General features: G+C 40.2%; 1 protein-coding gene across 1 annotated transcript; it reads left to right on the plus strand.

Annotated features, from left to right (window-relative positions):
• Positions 1-5,852: 5,852 nt before the first annotated feature.
• cdh15 (cadherin 15, type 1, M-cadherin (myotubule)) lies at positions 5,853-20,982 on the plus strand (the record flags this gene model as incomplete). Its single annotated transcript, XM_079555325.1, has 14 exons — positions 5,853-5,903; positions 12,221-12,376; positions 12,891-13,046; positions 14,346-14,490; positions 14,704-14,885; positions 16,173-16,301; positions 17,602-17,784; positions 18,309-18,553; positions 18,641-18,777; positions 19,072-19,302; positions 19,379-19,618; positions 20,127-20,275; positions 20,344-20,526; positions 20,782-20,982. The coding sequence occupies 14 exons, from the start codon at positions 5,853-5,855 to the stop codon at positions 20,980-20,982; spliced, it is 2,388 nt and encodes a 795-aa protein (XP_079411451.1).
• Positions 20,983-21,468: the final 486 nt, after the last annotated feature.

Raw genomic sequence — 21,468 nt, forward strand, 5'->3', positions numbered from 1 at the left:
GTTTATTTCATTGTCTGGTTTATACAGCCCTTTGCCAACTAGCATAGTGATGTGAAAATAGTTGGAAACACAAAATAGCACAGTAAGCTATTTTCTGTTGATTGTATAGCCCGGAAACAGAAAGCTGACATTTTACTCCTTGACAAGATAAGATTTAGTGTGCAGAGAAAGAAAGAGGTAGAGCTGTGCGTGTGTGTGTGTGTGTGTGTGCGTGTGTGTGCGTTGCCAGTACAGCGAGGCAGGCAGACATCCTCCCTGGGACAGTGTGTCATCGATTGAGCGGCGGGAAGAGGCCTATTATCTCCAGCCATGGTTCAAGCGGCGAGTCAAGTGTGTCATATGTGTTGTGCCTCTAATTGGCAACCCACCCGTAGAGTAGGCTGCAGTGCCCCAGCCACCTCCCGCTCTCACTCTCGACCCTTCAAGCAACGCCTTTGGAAATGTTACATTGTGCTGCTGGGATGGTGGTGTGTGGGAGGGCTGCCTTCTTCCCGAGTCACTGTTGTTTTTCTGCATGAGCTGACAAAGAAATTACAGCAGGCAAGGACGAGCCACATATACGCAGAGTTATAAAGATAGCCACTCAGAGAGAATTTGTTTTGTTTTTTGTGAGTGAATTGTTTAGTGTATTTGTATTTAAAACATTGTAAAAAAAAAATTAGCAAACTGCATCGTCAGACAGTCCCATTATAATTAGGTCTTGTTATTTTCAGGTCTGTATATGTGTATTGTGTTAGTGTGTGCTCTTCACTAGGGTTTCTTAGAAAGCAGGATGCCACATATTTCAAATTGAATACTTGGATGGGTCAACACTGCCCTCTGCAGGAAGCTAAAACAACTGCAAATAAAAATGTCATTGGGCAATACAAAACTACAATACAGTTCAGTTCGATTCATGCAAATCAATGTGTTCCGAAAGATTAGGATGATGTGCAATCTTAATCTTCAATTCTTTGATTTAAAAAAAACAGATTTTATTGGGAAATGAGGGAGGATACAGAAACACTGAAACTGCATTTTTAATGTTTATTGGCTATAATTTTTGTGTTGTGTGGGCCATATATTTGGACTGCTCGTCTTGTAGGAATCATGCTCGCAGTAGTTCACAATCTGGGAACAAGGATTCGAGGGTGAGCTTGGAGCTTTGTCTGGTCAGAGTTAGTAAAATATTGTTTGAGTAAACTAATTATAACTGCTTATTGGCACTCATTTTTAGATCATAGTGCCACTGAGCTAAAGAATATTTACGGCATATCCTGTCCTTTGTTAATGCACTGCATCTTGAACGCTTTGAGAATCTTCAGCATGTGCTGGAGAAGGCTTTGCGCAGTGGTCACACTCCCCCATCATCAATACAAGATCTTGGTGAAAAATGAATGCAACACTGGATCTTTTGACATTGCTGACGCTTATTGAAACAGTGCACATGTACATTAACATAGTATGCTGATAATTTTGAATTCCTAATATTTGCAATACAATTTAGACTTTCAGCCCTGTGCTCCACACCAATGGTCATCATTAGTGTTGTCACTGGAGTCCTGAGGGGAAGGGTCTGTAAACACCTGGGTTCTATGGAAAATGGTACAATGAGTTGACTGCAGCAACAGTCCCTTCATGTTATTATCGCCTCAGTGGGAACAAGTGCAAGGTCTGGTGGATTCACAGATTCAAGCTTTTTAAAAAAAAAAATTATTACACACATCTCATCCTGTAAATGGGCTAATTATGAATTGAGAATTTCTTTCATTCATTGTTTCATCAATACCTGGCGCTTATAGCATGGTTCCAATGTAATAATATATTTTTTTGTCCACCAAACGGAAACAAACTCAGGAAGAACGTCCAAAGACCAAATGGAGACCCCGACCTGGTTAGGAAGAACTTGTTGTGCAAAGGATGTGTTTTCTAAATAAAGTAGTAAAAAAAACTTTAAGTTGTGGTAGAAACTCATTCCTAACGCTTTTCAGCAACATCCTAATTTTTTTACAGGAATGTGTTTATAAGCCCAATTCACAATGTCTTTTTTCAACAAATGCCTGCTTTAACAATAAACTGAAAGGGGGGGGAAAAATAATCTTTACGGAAGTGTGGAGCTGCAACAGGAAGACAAACATCACCGCGGCTGTGGCCAAATGCCTTAGATTGAAATGACAGAGACAGGTGCTGCAGATCCAGCCTCTAACACCCTCACCCCAGTCTCTGTGCGCACATAAGCCACATAACTCCTGCCCCAAACCATGAACATATCAAACCTATGCGGCTGTAGTTTTCAACCATTTCCACAATGTTCTCAACTAGGGTTGCACCACATATCAGCAAAGTATCGCTTGCAATAATATCACAAGCCACAATAAAACACAGAACAAATCAGGTCGTCTGACTTCTTTCTAACACAACCAAAAACAAAGTAGAGGGCACCTTAACATTCTGCAAAAGTTCAGTTTTAGTCATAACTTTGGTCTTGTTTTAATCCTGATTTTGTATTATCTTTAGAATAATACAAAATTCATTTTCTTCATTTTCATGAAGAAAAAAACGAGGCTTAAAATATTTTGTGAAATGTTGCAATATCAAAATACTCAAGACCGTTATCCAATATCATATTTTCTTCTCATATCCTGCAGAACTACTCTCAACTATCCTCAACCAATTGATCTGTTCTTGTAATCAACATCTAAATGATCTCTCTATTATATTACACAGCTGCTTTTGTTGTACACATTTTGTTACAACAGTATTTCTGTGTCCCTCAAAGTGAGCCGTTTACTTTCTAAAGATCTGTATCGACCTGTGACCCCAGTCCTGAGAGGGTGTTGATTCCACTGGAGAGCAGCGTTGACAAAATAAGTGCAAGTGTCCTCACTCTAATCTTCTCTCGTGTTCAACATGTGGACCTGTTTGAGAAGGAATAAGACAACGCCTCAAGAATCAGCCAACAAATCTATTCAAAATTCATCACGGATCTTGAATTAGTAAAAACTGCTGTATATTTTGCAATCACACAAGTTACAACAGTAATACTAGGGCACGACTGATTTGATGAGAAGAAAGATTTGTTTTTCAATCAAGCTATTGCATGTGTGGATGTATTATTCTTTTTTTGCTTTTGTTTTTGTCCCACAGGTTTTGTTAGACATGACAGTTCGGTGTGAAAGGGCGTCATGATTTGGCAAATCGTCGGTGCCGAGAGTCAAACGCAGACGCTGAGGCTGCCAATGTATTTCTGTCTACAATTTTGGTTTGTGAAAAGGAGACAGATAATGTGGCCTTGAGTGGAAAGACTCTAGTTGCAATTGGAGTCATGTCAAAGCATTAGGCTATTTTTAAGTTAGTGTAACTATTATCAAAATCATTAGTGTAAATGTATTCTTATTCAAGTATCACTTTACTTTATCTTTGTGCACCAATATCTTAGACAGTAACAATGAACAAAACCTATTGTATTTTGGAGAGAAAAATCAGACTACTGATCATGTTACATAGTGTAGCACGATGGTGTGGTAGGGTTTGGTCTCTGTGTCAGCCTCAGCGTTGTGAGATCGATTCCTGGTCCTGACGATTTGCTGCATGTCTTCCTCAACTCTAAAACCCGTTTCACTTCACTGCCTTGCCCAAAATCTAAAAAACAAATGTCACATCTTAGTTTTGACAAAGGATATGCACAGTTTTCCCTAAAGCAGGATAGATGATACAAGCTAAATTTCACCTCCACAGTCTCTCTCGTCAATGTCTAGGCGCCCCTCTCATAGGAATACCTGTGTTTTGACATCGCCCATAGAGGAGCCATAGATCTTCATCCACCGCTCTGACAGACTGTCTGAAATAGCGGGAGATCAAAGCGCAGCATGTGAATGTTGTGAATGCGCCCGGGCTCTGGGCTGGACAGCGGAGGTTACCAATGCAAACCCTTAAAACCCCTGAAACCTCATGGGTCATCTGAACATTAGCGATCACAGGACACAAGCACCGCAAAGCCACAGACTCATTTTAGGAGCAGGGGATGTCATGCTGGTCAGAAGCTGTAAATGTGGCATTTGTTGCACTTTTATTCACGCATCATCAAACTTTATCTATGAAGCGCTTTTCGTGCACAGGTGTGTCACAAAGTGCTTTACAGATGAAAACATTTAAAAAACCCTTCAGAGGAGCTGTCTGCAACATACGCTCAGCTCTGCACTCGCTTCATGTGGTAATATGCTATAAATACAGCTTTTATTGTTATAGGCCTTTTACTGTGCAGAGATCGCATATCCAGAGATCTTTGAACAGATAGATGTGTAAAGGGGGAAGCTGTAAATTTGACTGACTTGCCACAGTATATTTCAATCCTACATTTTGGAAACAACAAAATCCCATCTTGCAAAACACAGATGTTAGCCTTTATTTCACGTATAGCACTATAGCAGTGAGACTCACAAGCCGATCTACTTGTCGGGGTTGCATCCGGAGCGGCATCTGACATAATGCCAATAAAATGTGAGATTTACACACCACGAACGCACGATTTACTAAAGTGATCGTGGAAGACAAAAGGTCAAAAGCTCAGAAGATATTTAAAGTTTTAGGAAAGTTGTTGATTTACATTTTAAGTGGCGGATGTGCGTGCCAAAGACGCGTAGCGGCTTCTCAAAGTGACTGGTTATAAAGGCCCCTCTTATTGACTGTACAAAGGAGGAGGCCTCAGCTGCTCATTGCCAGAGTATCATGGCGGAGAATTTAGATCCGCTCAGTCCCAAAATCCATGAGTAATGACTTCATGAACTGTTCAAGAGACAGGACAGTGGGCCCTTACAAAATAGCTCTTCATATTTAACTGCTTCTGAGACGTTAAGACCAAATACTGTGTCGCCAAAGAGAAATAATTTACAACAAGATCTTTAAGAAAATGCTTTACCCATGATGTCACAAAACTCTAGCGTCAGAACTCAAGTGTTTTCAATGGTTTGTGGTCACTCAACCCTCTACATCACCAAGAGAAGTGCCTAACTCATATTCTCTGTGTCTATGAGCTGCTGCAGTACCTTGCCAGCTCAGAAACTATGCGTAAGGGTAAGCGAAGTGTCTTGCCCAAAGACACAACAGTAGTACGCAAAAATCCGAAAGGTTCTCAGTTCAATCCCAGCTACCTCACTGCCTTTGGGCATGACGTTTCTACTTAAAAGTTGTAATAAATAACATGATGGTGGCCGGAGGTATTATTATTATTATTATTATTATTATTATTATTATTATTATTATCATTTATTATTATTATTATTATTATTATTATTATTTATTATTCATTATTTATTATTTATTATTTATTATTTATTATTTATTATTTATTATTTATTATTTATTATTTATTATTTATTATTTATTATTATTTATTATTATTATTATTATCATTATTATTATCATTATCATTATCATTATCATTAACAACAACTGCAGTCCTGTTACGTCCACACCACATATTTCCCCCCATTTCTTTAAGAACTGCTAAATGCTCCACAAATAAAGTTTACTCATGGAGCTGGTGGTGTGGACATTGTCTAATGTCTGCACCCCCAACAGCTGCCTGGCTTCTCTCTTCATCCTACACCCCGCTCTGCCCCGTTCACTGCAGGGTGAGTGACAGCACATGTGCGTGGGGTCCAGGGGAGGGCGACTGCTGAAATTTAAGCCCCCTGTTTGACTCTGAGACATGGCCCAGCAATGGTCAGGGAGGAGCTGAGAGCCGGAGCCCGGGACAGCTCCACAGACGGCATCAGTGAAGAGTGAAAGAGAGAGAGAAGGGAGAAGGAGAGCTTTGCGCTTGAAAGAAAAGTTTTGGAGCACGGGATTGTCATCAGAGGCTGTTGTTGAGGATGGAGGGGCGGATGTTGATGCTGGTGGTGCTGGGGAGTCTAATTAGTCAGGTAAGAAAACATGAAATTGAGTGAAAGTAGCTAAATATTGTGTTATGATTGATTGATGCAAGCGTTAATTTGTGTTTTTGTAAAGTGTCTGTCAAAGTCTTGCTGGAAAAGTTGTTTTAGTTTCTGCTATCAATTACAAAGTGGCACTTCTCGTTACAACATGACAACTCAGCTTTGCCCACACTCACCTTTTTTTTTCTCAAGAGGAAAACACACAAGAGAAAGTGGCAGATTTAAAATAAGGCTTTGACTATGCTGCTTACAGCATTCATGTATAGCACTGTAGCATTAGCAAACAACAACAACAACAACAACAACAACAACAACAATATTAGCATATGCAAGCTAATATAGACTGCAAGAGCTCTCATCAGGTGAATATTTGAGATATAATATACAATATACAATAAGGAGACAGAATTTGTAGTGAATGAATGTATACTCATATTTAATGTGTTCATTCCAGTTTAGCAGATAATAGTGATTGATTTGTAAGACTTGGCTAATAATAGTCTAATCATGATCGTCACTGCTGCTACTAAAACTACTTCTACAATTATAATTGCTTCTATATTTGATTTAGTACTTGTATATTTTGCAGATTTAGTTCTTAGTCTGTTTTCAAGCCAAGCATATATACTGTATATGCACTTACTATTTTTATAAATATTGTACATCTATGTTACATGTTTGCACCACTTCACCAAATAATACATGCAACAGCAAGGGTCAAAACCTTTAACACAAGACAACCAATTGCTAGTCTAAAAGTTTGTATCATCATTATTTCCGATTCATTTCACTTGGTCCAAACGGTGATTTCCCTTAAATGCCAGATCAGATCCAAAATGCATCTTGGCCAATATTTTGATCCTCGCTTCCTGTCCCATCTGCTGTAAGTTAGCAAGTGACCTTTCCCCACTCATCTCCTCCAATATACAATTTATGTTTGTACCTGAGTGAAGCCCTGATGGAGTGATCTTGGTTATTAACAGAAGCACATAAACTGGCTCACTGCAATCAGCGCTCTCTTCTGATCCAAACATTACGGTCCTGCGTGGATGTAGCGGTGATGAAGTGTTTTGAGGACTACCAGACTCCAGATGTGCACAAAGGGCCATCATTAGTAGCCTCTGTCAGTGGGCGCCACTGTGAGACCTGCATAGGATGGCAATGTAAACTGACAGGTTAGCCACAGCACTTTCTAGGTCCATCCATCTTTCACTCTGTTTGGAGAAACAAAAGGAGTCCAGGTCAGGGATGATGAGTGAGACAGCAGCCAGGAACCTTCAGAGGAAGACGGGGATTTGCTTTATGATACAAGAGAAAGTGATTTGAGTATTTGCAAAAACTTTTACTGTCCCTTACATCATTCTGTCTCTGGATTCATAATGCTTGAATTACAGAGATTTGGGCACATGGGTGTTCTGATTTACATGATTTCAGGCATCAAAGTGAATAGGTCCAGGTATCTAATGTGAAAGTCTTCTCAGACTTTTGACACAACAACAAGAGCAAATTGATGACATTTAGTGGAAGAAACATTCACCAAGCAATGCTACATTGTCTGCATCTTTTAAGTAGTAAAATATATGACAGGATCCATAAGCAGCTGGCACCTGTTGGCTCTCAGTCGAGCTTCATTACGCTCTTTTAATTATGAGGATCTGTTCTTGTTGTTCGGAGCGTCCGGAGCTCAGTCCTGCTGTGTGGAGGCAGTGGGCAGCAGACACAGCTGTTCCCAGATGCATACGTGATGCCATTTGTCCCGCTCTGTAATCCCCATTGCAGAGAGAGGAGTGGACGCTCCTGGACCATGAAATCGGGCACAAATCACAGGAGTGTTGCAGCCGCCAGCTGGTGCTGAGGTCTCACTCATCGGAAACAATCAGTCAAAGGATTTAGAGCCACAAGTCTCTTTGTGGCAAAGAGACTCAAGAGTGAACTATATGATCACATCATGAAGAACCACTTTAACAAGTCTCTCTTCTCCCTTATTCATGTTATTATTTTTGTAGACTCCCATGTGGAAGAGCGAGTGGCGACAGTTGTTGTTAGCATTCATGAGCTGCAATGTGGTACTAGCAATGCTATAATAAGTGGGTCAGTTGGTGGATATGGCTCTGGCCAGTTGGTGTCTCTTGTGAACAATCTGTTTATAACAAGAAAATAGCTTTTGACCTGTTCTTAACAAATGTAAGGTTTGTTTGAATTTTAATATTTTGGGTCTTTTACACAATAAACAGAGTTCATTTTCTTTAGATTGCTGATAGTATAATAGACACACTGTTCACCAGTCACGACATTAAAAATAAACTCCATGACTTTGAATGACTAAGCAGAGTCCATGGTGTGGTGTTGCTGAGTGTCTGACTACGAGCAGCAGTGTTCAGGGGACACCTGTGTGACCTCTGGCCCAAAGGCAGCAGAGACTGCTCGCCTGACCTCCAGTTCGCAAGAAAGCCACTAGTTTTAAACACGTAGCTGCAGCCTGTTTCACAGACACTACTGTGCTTTGCCAAGACACAGATGTCAGGAAATGCTGTAATCATTGATTGCTCCCATTATTGTCTGAGCTCATGGAGTGCCATAAACCAAGAAAATGAAGTGCAAAACCAGACAGTCCTGTGTTGCTAGAAATGTATGTCCAACACATGTGTAGTATACGCCACAGCATGGCCTCAAAACAGCTTTATCCCGTATTATGTTTTTGACATACTTAAGACACACAACAGTCCAGTCTTCTCAAAATAGGTAAACAGTTGTTGGCTCAAGAAGAGTGCGTTCTGTTGGAGCATATCATCCTCAAACAAGCTGTCTGTAGGCTGTGAGGGTCTGGGGTTAAAGGTGAAATGTTGTAAAGCGATCTGAGAAAAGCCCAACAGCCAAATCCGTGTGTGGCGTCTCCACAGGCTGTCAAAGACCCCGCTCATCGATCTAATTGGTAACTCGATACTTTACTAGTGTTACTGCATCCGGGGCCTGGTAAAAACATTATAGTGGATCTGTAAGCATTAGGCGGAGCCGTGCCGTAACTTGTGTCTGTGAGGTGTCGACAACTGAGGCATAGATAAAGCTGTGAAGTTACGAAATAGAGCTTATTTCCTGGTACTTTCCACTTTTCAGGTCATTTCTGATATTGCTTCAGGACAGTGGAAGGTGAGGGAAAAGGGGGTGTTTTTGAAATATGGCGGTCAGGTGGGCAAAATGTGCTTAACTCAGGCAAAAGTAGAAAGTGTTACGTTTGGAAACTTGTGTGTGTTAATTGATTTGTGACTTAAGAGTACAGATGTGTTTTTGTTGACTTAAAAAAATATGTTGGCTTTGAGGAGGGATCCGTGTGTACATGACGTAACAGCTGAACTAATGAGAGTGTAATAGTACAATACATTTACTGCAATAGTTCGAAATTATATAGGAAATGTGCCTACTTTATAGTAATTTTATTGTACCGTTTGAGTAGGTATACGTTTGACTTTAGTTTTACCACTACTTGTCCAGGCCAGGTGGTAAAAGCAGGATATTATGTGAAAAGATACATATCCCTCATCCTAGTCACTTCATCCAATCATCTAGGCCTGCAGTTCTCATACTCTCTGTTCAGTGAATATTATGTTGTAAAAAGGCCGCAACTTTAATTTTGTCGGTGTGCTTTAGGCTTTGTGATTTAGGTTTTATGGCCTTTTTTACTTTTTGCTTTACTTTTTGGTAAAAGTTGTGCAAGTCTCAAGTCAGGTCCAAGCCCTGAGTACTGTGCTTTGAATTTCAAGTCTGATCAAAAACTACTCGAATGCAATCAGATTGAGCTCCTTGCTGTGTTGATAACGCTACAGCTTTAGTTGATGGTGCAGGTAGCATTTACTTTACAGTGCTTGCTACTATGAAGTGAGGAAAAGACATTGTTTATAGAGTAAGAAGTATAAAAAGTCACATGGCTCGAGTCCAAGTCGAGTCCCAAATATTGTCCATTTTATCAAGTGACGTCTCAAGTCCACAAATACTATGTTAGTTTGACTCGAGTCCAAGTCATCACTTGCAAGTGGCCTCTGCTGTGACTTAGTCACTTGACTGTGAATTACTTTAAATAATACTCAAGTAGGATATAATGTTTGCATACTCTCAGCACCTCTCCTTGTAATGTGTGTCAACATTTTAGAGTGTATAAATGATGATGGCTTCAGAAGTTAAAAGGCAACAGAGATAATATAAGGCTGGTCTAAGATTAGCCTACCCTCTGACTCGGCTGCAGATGCCTGCCGTAGTTGCCATTCTTCCTGAACCATCCAGCAGCGTGCCAAAGGGAAGTATCAGCAGCACTCACACCCAGGGACTGGGCAGGACTTCTCTCAGATCTGTAACAAAATCAACAATTTATAGTATATCTACTACTTGCTCAGGTTATCTCAACGTGGCTTTCATTGCCTGTTTCTCTATTTAAGCAATTGTGCTGATGCAACAATGATCAAACGTCTTGATCAAACATTAGTTACTGTACAGAAAGTATCTTATTGAGATGTCCATGCAAAGAGTTCAGTTGTGCCCTGAGTGTGATCTCTACTGTGTACTTTAGCCAATCCTTTGTTCAAGACCAATATCTAATAAATTGTACAACAAAATATAAACACAGGATACGTTAACATACTATTGTCTGTAGAATCTAAACCATTTTGACTATGCATCACATGATTGGCCCGGTGCATAGTGGTCTGAGGAACTAGATATCGGGGTAGATTTTTCCCGAATTCGGGGTTGTGACATGTGACACGAACAGCGTAGACTAAAAATAACCTTCGGACTTGGGGGGCAGAGTTATGTAAATCATGTTTTGCTCAGACTTTTTTTTTTCAATCCTGTTTACTTTTCTAGCCTTAAAAACACATTAATTTGTACACCTAGCATTGACATTTCAAATTTCAAATTATGTTTATATTATGCATGTCCAATACCTGTATACTAATATCATGTGCACGAAACGGGGGGGAGTGAAAAAAGTTATTAGCAAGAATTGATGGGTAGCGAGGAAAACATTTAGATTGAAATTATCAGTGAGTTTGTGAAAATATCTGAAAAACAACACAAAACAGGAGTGCCAAATCTTGACAGGACTGGCTTACCAGGGGAAGGGCAAGCATTCATCATGAAGGAAACTAAACACAGTTCAAGGTGTGCTTTTTTGATTGAGGGAAGGGATATCATAACATGGGAAGTGCTGAAAAAGTCAGCAACACGGGCCTTTAAATAACCATAGGCTTTATTGTGATCAACATGCCCCGCCTTACACCTGAGTCATCAGATGAGAAGATTCTGGGGGCTACAAACAAGAGCTGGGAACTAACTTACAGTATGTTGGGCTGCACATGAAGTGACATTTGGATTGTGTGGAAAATACTGCCGTAGTCCCTCTTTTAGACCCAGTGCCGTGTCCCACATAATAAAACAGTTCATTCATCAGCACTGTACGGCAGTCTATGTAAGTGTGACAAATATAGACAGAGCTTTTTGGCAAGTGAACACTTCCTCTCTGTGGTTTAATGGATCTCTTTAGCAGCGAAAACCTTTGAGAAAATGTGCAGAATCCATTTCATTCCCAGTAGAGGCATCAGAAGGAAGGATCTTAATGTAGTGCATATACAGTAACTTATAAATATGTGTGGGTGTTTAATGTCCAGCATGTTGAAGATGTCAGTCCAAATGAGTGTGTGAGAGCTGCATGTACCAATGGAATTCCTGCAGCCTTGCGAAGCCGTAAGGTGACCCCAAAGTCCCGGTCAGGTGCAGGGCCGAACATAAGGGGGAATTTGTATTGGTGCGGGGGAATGCGGGTGGGAAAGCACAGCATCTAAATCCATGAACGACAGCTGCTGCAGAGCGCATTTCTCACATGTGAGTCTGTGTGTGTGTGGGTGTGTTTGGGAGCAGAGCTGTGAAGTGACCGTGGCTGTTTGTGTTTCCCTGTCTTGAGATTAATCCCCCCTTGGTTCAAAAGGAGCCGACAAAGACTTGCATCAGTGAGTGAAACCTGAGGCGGAGGGAACCTGTGTGCCCACCCTTCCCCAGACAATCCCAAAGATTCCACATTAGAGGCAGACCGAGGCTTAAAGTGCTCCTATATGCACCCAGTAAACGCTGCAGCCATGACTCCTGACAGGGCTTTCAACAGCTGCACTATTGTTTAATGACATCATTTGTATCTTTCTTGTCACCTGCCTCACTGAGCATAATCTGATGAGTGCAATGCAGTACCTGTCACTTATCCTACACACTTAATTATGCTGTGTATTTCCTGGACCTATATTCACTCATGTCCTTTCCCTCAGGCATGGACCTCATCACAGACTCGCCAAAAACACTCAGAGCTTCACACAATGCACCCCTGGAGAAAACACCTCAGTGGCAGAGTAAAAAGAGACTGGATCATCCCTCCAATCAGAGTGTTGGAAAACAGCAAGCAGATTCCCGAAGACCTAGTCCAGGTAAACAAAAAAAACTAAAAAAGTCAAAGATCATTATTATAAATGTGAATGCATGATATATTATTCTCTGATCACTGTTTACTACTATTATTTGTATATGTATATATGTTTAGTTCAAAGTAATGGTCTGTAGTGAAATACGGCCCTTGTAAAAATATGCTGAACTGGTTAAAGGGCTTATAAGCATGTAAGATTTATTCTCTTGTAAATTCTCTACTGACAGTTTGACCTGTGCATTGTGCGTGTTTCAGTTTTGTTACAGTAGTGGTTCACGTATACACCTGAGGCAGTATGTCAAGGCCAGGGACTGTAAAATGCATAAATTTAGTTTTTAAGATTATGAGTTAGTTTAGATTGTCATTTCCTGTCTTAAGTCATGGCCTCTATAGGCTTCGACTCTAGTCCCAAAGTCCCAAACTGTCAACACTCACATCTGGTGCTACAACATATGGTTCTCATTGCTTCTTCCCAAGTAGCTTGGATGTCCAGCAACCTTTCACTCCACTGTTTTCAGATCAAATCGGACAAAATCTTCACTGGTGAGGTGATCTACAAGTTGGAGGGACCTGGAGTGGATCAAGAACCCAAGAACTTTTTCGAGATTGACGACCAGACGGGGATTATCAGGTGCAAGCGACCACTGGACAGAGAGAAACACAGGAGCTTCACGGTGGGACATAGTTTGTGTCTTGTTTTTGACGTGCATATAGGTGAAGTAAGCACTGTAAAGCAAGAATGCCTTGAATGGGCCTATACATGTGTTTCAAAGCAGTGTGATGTGTTTCGAGCCTCTGAACATACATCAGTGTCTCGGACAGGGGTTTACAAACAGCCAGAGGTCAGACTCCGCAGGCTTTAATGGGCATCCAGGGAGAAACTTCAGGATGTCTCAAACCAGATGACTCGTGATGTAACTCGCGAACATCCTGCACGTTTTTCCTCACGAAATTTCCCACACACTCTGTCTGCAAATAGGGGGCGACATGCTATCTACCGGTTTAAACATGCAACATTATGGATAAATATTTAGGTAGAAATGAGTCTTACATGCAGGTGTCAAGACTTGGTTTATGGTTAATATCTGGGTAGTTGATCGGGCCTGTCCACATGAAACATGAACTGACATAAGGTTGAATGTCTTCAGAGGTTTTCAAACTTTCAAATGAAGAACCACAAAGACACTCCTGACACTTAAGACAAAACAGGGCTAAAATAGACCTGGTCAAGAGCATGTTTTAACAGGTTGCTAAAGCATATAAAATTGCATCTATATGATTTAGCATATAGATGCAATGATGTACCAACGTAGATGATGTACCAACGTGTAAGATCGATTGAACTAAAGAGTTCAATCGATCCATCCTTACCCAGCCTTATATATCTATTTATTTCATTCTGTGTGAGTGAGTTAGTGAGTGAGGGTGTGTGCGTAGACGGTGGGGTAAATGTTTGAGTGTGTGTGTATAACGTTTGCATATATTCGGGGGGATGGGAGTGCATGCCAGGCGCATTGTTGCAAATGTTGTAATCTGTAAAGCACTTTGTGATACCTTTGGTATATTTTTATTTGATTTGATTTGATAAAGTTTTCATCTATCATTGAAAAAAATGATGGCTTTGTTCAAAATCGTTAATGGGGCTATAATCCCTAAACAGAATAATAATGTGCAAAGTATATGGATAATCTGTTCAATGACTTTGAATCAGAGTCCTTAAGGTCCTTATTCCTCCATCTGAAATCATGACATCCAGTTCTAAACATAACGAACACAACCTAACAAACCTGCATGTGTTTTCTCACGCAGTTTCCCACACGTTACACACTCTGTCTGCAAATAAGGGGGCAACCTGTCGGCTACTTGCTCACTGTTCAGCACATAATTTATCCCAAAGAAAACACAAAAAACAACCACTTCGGTCTTGTTGAAGTGCTTTTAAATGAGAAGCATGTGTCTCTTGTGTTTTGCAGCTCAAAGCATTCGCGCTATCCCCGAGTGGAGAGAGGCTTGAAAATCCCACAACTATAGAAATTATGGTTTTGGATCAGAACGACAACAGACCGGCGTTCACCAAAAAACAATTTGAAGGGTCTGTCCCAGAGTTCTCAATACCAGGTAGGTCGGTCATTACTGTTGTAAATCACTGTTAAAGAGGTCACTACGATCCATCCTTTGTCCAATCAACTCTTTTACAGTACTGTTTACATTTTTTTAGTATTCGACATTCGACATTCGCTGCCTCCATTTCGGCTTGTTTTTCTTAAATTCACTGTCTATAAACTGCTATTTTATGAATATTAATTAGTTGTGTCCCAAAAATGTTTACAGGGACTTCAGTGATGTCCGTGGTGGCCAATGATGCAGATGACCCCATGACAGAAAATGCAATGCTGAGCTACTCCATTCTGGCCCAAGAGAGCATCCCTGCCAACGCCGTGACCAAGACAATGTTCGGAATCAACAACGAGACTGGAGCCATCTACACTAGAGACGTGGGGCTCGACAGAGAGGTATTGTAACTTTTGGGGTCTCTCTATTGCATGAAGAGGAATTATAAAACATGTATGCAAAATAAAAACATTTTCTACAAGAAGAATGTAAAGAGTGTACAAGAAAGTAGTGAGCCTTGAAATGTCTAAAAGTGGATACATCTTTGAGATTTAATTTGAGTAGGACTACATTTAGGACTAAATAAAGAGCAGAAAATGGGCTTTTGTGATCTCTGAAAGGTCAAGTCAACGCTACATAGCCATTTATGCCTTTGTCATAACATCCCACCTATTTAAACTATGTGCCACTTTTTCAATGTTGGCCAGTTCAATAGTTAATAAATCAATAGCTATATTAAAGGGATATTTCAGGATTTTTGACATAGGGCCTCATTTCCTAGTTATCCAGAGTGTTGCTGATTTCTGAAGATATTTTTTTTTGTAATTCATGCAGTTCTTATATTTGAAGAGTTACGTAGCGCTAGGCTAGTGCAAGGCTAGCGTATATCTATGGTATCAGCTAGCCTGCATTAAAAACAGTCTGACCCGCTGTGCTGCCCCACAGTGCACCTGAGGCAAATCACTTATAACGTCAGACTAACCATATAAATGTTTGTGTCGATAGAATAATTTTTCGAATATAACCGACCTTGCAGCACATGAATGATCGCATTTTGAGGGACTATTTTCTAGCAGATCACTCCGCCGCAGCGTAGCTTATACAACCACGAAACAGATGCTGCTAAAATATAAGGTATTTTAAATGCAAAATTGTTAACATTACTCTATCGACACAGACATTTATATTGTTCGTCTGGCGTTATAAGTGATTTGCCTCAGGTGCACTGTGGAGCGGGTCAGACTGTTTTTAATGCAGGCTAGCTGATATCGTAGAAATGTGCTAGCCTTGCACTAGCCTAGCACCACGAAACTCTTTAAATATAAGAACTGCATGAATTACAAAAAAAAAAAATCTCCAGAAATCAGCAACACTCTGGATAACTAGGAATTGAAAAATCCTGAAATATTCCTTTAATTTGGTATCCCTGTGTGTGCTTTTGGGCTTAAACAGAAAATGAAATGCTACGCCGTTATTTATCTGTATCAGTTTTAGTTTCCCAAGTCACACAACTTTTCCCACATTTTGACTTTCTTAGGTGGTCTCGTGAACACAACTGGAGGTTATTTTGCCAATGATATGATGCTGGCACATTAATAAACATGGCACATTTGCATTTTTCCCCAACACTGTAATATTAACATATTATCCTGCCCGCTGGTTTAATTACAAAATGCTTTCTGTCTTAGGTTGTCAAGAGTTTCAAGCTGAAGCTGCAGGTGGCTGATATGGGAGGCATGGGGTTGACAAGTGAAGGTGTGGCAGTCATACACGTATCTGATATCAACAACCATGCCCCTCAATTCAGCCCCGTCAAGGTGAGAGACAGACTGACAAAAATATAATACTCATTCACACCACGTATAGAGGAAGGTGGGTAGAGTAGGCAGAATATTCACTTAAGCACTGTTATTTCAACATACATCAACTGTTAAAACATGATGCCATTTTTAGACATATTTACAAAAAATAAACCATGACCACCATTAGATTAGACACTTGGGTAGAGTAGGGTGCAAAAGTTTAGGCACCCCTGATCAAAATTCCTATGAATGTGAATGAATGCAGTTCAGCAAACAGTCTTTCAGTTGCAGCTTAACCTCATAACCCCCGCCTGAACGGAGCATTTCCTCCAGTTTGGCATTACCCAAATCTAAACGCTTCTTGAACAAAGCGTCAATAAAGCAACAAAAATGTGACGAAAATGTGCCGAAAAGCAATAAAACAAAAGCCACAAACAAGTGACAAAAGCTGCAACAAAGAAGAAACAAAAGAGTGACAAAAACGTGACAAGAATGTGGTGAAACCAAGACAAAAAAGCAACAATGAAAAAACTGGCAAAAACAGAACAACTACGAAAACATGACAAAAAACACAACCAAAAACTATGAAAACATAACAAAAAAAAACCTACAAAAACACGACAAAAGACTAAGAAAACACAACAAAAAAACTAGGAAAACACGACTACAAAAACACAACTAGAAACGTCAAAAACACGTCAAAAATAAAACTACGAAAACATGACAAAAAACAACCAAAAACAATGAAAACATGAACAAAAAAAACTACAAAAACACAACAAAAAGCAACGAAATTACAATAAAAACACGACAAAACATGTAAAAAAAAAATCTGCGAAAAGACAACAAAAAAACTATGAAAACACATCAAAAAACACAACAAAAACGTGACAAAAACACAACAAAAAAACTATGAAAACACATCAAAAAACACAACAAAAACGTGACGAAAACACAACAAAAAAACTATGAAAACACATCAAAAAACACAACAAAAACGTGACGAAAACACAACAAAAAAACTATGAAAACACATAAAGAAAACACAACAAAAACGTGACGAAAACACAACAAAAAAACTATGAAAACACAACAGAAAGCGACAACGTGACAACAGGTATGATCAGTTTGATCTTAGCTTTTAAAGGCTGTAAACTTTCCAGGTGAGAAGCTTTTAGATTTGGGTAAAGCCATACTGGAGAAAAAAAGCATCTAGATTGTTTTAATTATTATTATTTTTCTGCCCCTTGCTTCATTATTCACGTTTTCATTTTTATTTTTTCAATATATTTTTTCTTCCCCCCCACACACACAGTACAACATGCTGGCGGTGGAAAACAGACAGGACGTCGAGGTTGGTCGTGTCAATGTAACAGACAGAGACGACAGAGGAACAGGAAACTGGGAGGTCAAATACTCCATTTACAACGACCCACACAGAAGCTTTTCCATCAGCACGGACCCCGCCACCAACCAGGGGATACTCACCGTGGTCAAGGTACTGAGCGCGCGCTGATGGAGACGGATGGGGAATGTCTCCTGCGTGTAAACAAAGAGGTTTAGGCCTGAGGGTAGCTCTGGTCGGTATGGTCATCGGTCCTGGGGTCTGGAACCGACTATTTTTCATAGTTGTGGAAAAGTAACTTCAGGGACGTCCAAATCCTGTAAACGCATCCAAGCAGCTCCATCTAGTGGCTGTGATTTAAAATACCTCTTAAATATTTGCGATTTATGGCACCAATAAATGCGCACTGGTGTCATTAAAATCTGTTTTAGTTTATTTATTTATTTTCTTTAATGGGGAAGTGTTTGTGTACAGTGATTGGCTTTGATTTATAGTCTGCCTTTTTTAGTTGTAAAATTTACACTATATAGCATATTACATTGCATATTATGAGTATATGACATGAGGAAATGAAATGAAATACATATTATTTTCAACAGTAGGCTATGTAAATAAATATCAAAGTAGGCAGTAACAAGTAAAAAATATAGAGATCTGTTTTTGAATGTGTTTTCCAGGCCTTGGATTTTGAAGCACAACATGAGCACACTTTGATTTTGACTGTGGAGAACTTCAACCCTCTGAGTAACAAGGCTCCTAACCTCCCCGTGAGCTCGGCTACAGTCATGGTGACCGTCGTGAATGAAAACGAGGCGCCCAATTTCAAAGAAGATCCCATTCAGATCGTTGTACCGGAGTCCGTGGCCCCCGGAACATTACTGAAAACCAACATTGCTTATGACCCTGATAACTCAGAGCTAAGGTGGCGAAAAAGCAGAAAAAAAACAACAACATTGTGGGTATGATGAGTATGCCTGTTTTACAATGTTTGGTGCTCTTTGTGGTGCAGGTATGAGATCAGCCGAGACCCAGAGCAGTGGTTGGACATTGATGCAGTCACAGGAGACATCAGGGTGAAGAGAACATTCAACATGAGGTCTCCACATGTGAAAAACAGCATGTACACCGCTGCCGTGAAGGTCACAGGTCAGTCTGCAGAGACATAGAGAACTCATGTACAGCGATCAATAATGTGCTTCAGAATGATCAAAGTACAATTGTAGTTGCTTGCAAAAATAGCTCAACTTATCACGTTTCATAGGACATAATGAATAATAGTAATGATTTTTTTTCTTCTTCTTTCTTTATAACACACAATGCTTAATTTCGGATCATTATACTCCTATGTGTGCTTTGTCATAACACTTTTGAATCACAAATACACTTTAATGCTTATTCTTCATCATGTTTTTGAATCGTTATTACTTTGTGTCCCTGCAGATGCTGGCGGTGTGTCCACGACAGCGACATTGGCCATAACTTTGAAGGAGACCAATGACTTTGCACCCGAGCTCTACCCCCAGAGCGGCACTGTGTGTAAGGACGCCCGCAAGAAACACTCAGGCCTGATTCTGACCGCTACAGACCAAGACCTCGCTCCACACACTGCACCTTTCATCTTTGAATTGCTCGAAGATATGTCACACAACTGGACCGTTATTGAGATAAATGGTAACAAATTCTCCCAGAAAAACATGTAAACAACTTTCAAAGCCAATCTTGTGACTATTTTTTATATCTTTCTTAGGTACTCATGCTCGGCTTCAGCCGCTTGTGGACTTGGAGACAGGAGAGTACGCTGTGACAGTGCTGGTGTCAGACTCTGGCAGTCCGGTGCTCAGTTCCATAGCCCAGGTCAATGTCACTGTGTGCATCTGCGATTCCTTTGGAGACTGTAAATCAGAGGCAGGAGCCATCTTTGGATCCACTGTGGGGATAAACTTCATTGCTCTCCTCATAATCATGGCCTGCATCGCATTTCTGCTGTGTAAGTTTCATTTCTATGAGTTGTATTTCACTGAGATTTTTGCATTTCTTGGCCTTGGGGCTTTTTATGTCAATGATTAAACTTGTTTAACTATAAATGTATGAAGCACTTACACTTATTTTGAATCCAATAAATAACATGACCAAATATCTAATGCTGATTGTATTTAAAGGTGCATTATGCAACTTTTTATTTGAGAAAAAAAGTTGATATTTGTGTGTATTTGACCTTGTAGTGACCCAGCGGCTGTATGAGTGGTCAGCGTGATCGAGAGTAAGGGCGCCGTGCTGATCACTCATACAGCTGCTTGGTCACTACAAGGTAAAATACACACAAATATCAACTTTCATCACATAAAAAGTTACATAATGCACCTTTAATGTTCTAGCTACAAAAATGGTGTCTCTCAAAAAAATCTTTGAAAACTCTGCCAAAAACTATATACTGCTATCACTAATCCTACTACAAGTTCTTTAGCATGCATAAATGACTTTGGTATTGTGTACAGTGCTGCTCCTCCTGGCTGTGGCCATTACCTCTTGTGGAAGACGGCATCACATAAAGAAGAAAGCAGGCCTTCTGGTCGGGGACTCAGAGGACGACATACGAGATAATGTCCTCAATTACGACGAACAAGGAGGTGGTGAAGAGGACGAGGTGTGTTTTTCAGAGCCTTTAGTGATGGACTCTATGGGCAGCTTTATCATATTTCTTTCAATTTACAGAATGCCTTTAACATTGATATGTTGTGGAACCCCCATGACGCTCCCTCTACGCCTGGCTCGTACTGCCCAGTCCCAAGAGGGAAGCAGCCTCTGAGGAAAGACGCCCCACACAACCTGCCTTCACCCATTTACCCCCGGAGGCCGCCTGCTGATCCCACTGACATCGAGGACTATATCAATGATGTAGAGAAGAAACTCTTATTTACCAGACCTATTCACTACAACACTGTACAAAGTTTGATGTAGTATAACTTATGTTTTTTTCTGCTGTCTTTGCTTGAGGTACAGTTAGTTTTTATTTTTTGTGCTGATTCTCTAGATTTTCAATACATACAAGATACTTTGGAATCTTACTATTTGTTGTTTCATAGCCTTCAAAACACATTTACTGCCATTATGATTGGACACTAATATCTTTAATGTTTTCTTTTTTGTCAGGGCCTGGAAGCAGCGGACAATGATCCGAATGTGCCCCCTTACGACACAGCCCTGATCTACGACTTCGAGGGAGAGGGTTCTCTGGCTGGAAGCCTCAGCTCCATCGCCTCAGGCAGCTCAGATGGAGACCAGGACTACGACTACCTCAATGACTGGGGGCCGCGGTTTCAGAAACTGGCCAACCTATATGACCCACGCTGAGATGGAAAAAACACTGAGAAAGATGCACTTAACAAATGTATTTACAGTATGGCACGCATGTTTCTATGGGAACATTTGAAGATGATGTGATAACAGATCTGAAATAGAAAGAGACACAGAACAGTTTATGCCAAAAAACAGGACTTGAAAATAATGTGCTTATTGTTTCTTATGAAGGATTTGGACTGTCACTACTCCGCTGGTTTGTTGGGAGACTTTGTGAATAGCTCAGGAGATTTAAACAGCAGCGGATGGCACCCATGTGTTGAATGTTTATTCTGTGTTTGCTCAGACTTGGTGGTGAAGCATTTAGTCTGAGACATCACATCTTTTTAATGTATTTTTTTATATATATAATTGGTTTTATAAGGTGATTATGTGGTTTGATTTTGTTTTTATTGTAAATCCTCCATTCCAGTTATGTTTCTTTATTCTGTAAAATTGTTGAACAAAACATCAATAATGATTCACAGTTCTGTATCATTA

This window comes from Gobius niger, assembly GCF_951799975.1.
Source record: "Gobius niger genome assembly, chromosome: 4".
In the NCBI taxonomy this organism is placed as follows: Eukaryota; Metazoa; Chordata; class Actinopteri; order Gobiiformes; family Gobiidae; genus Gobius; species Gobius niger.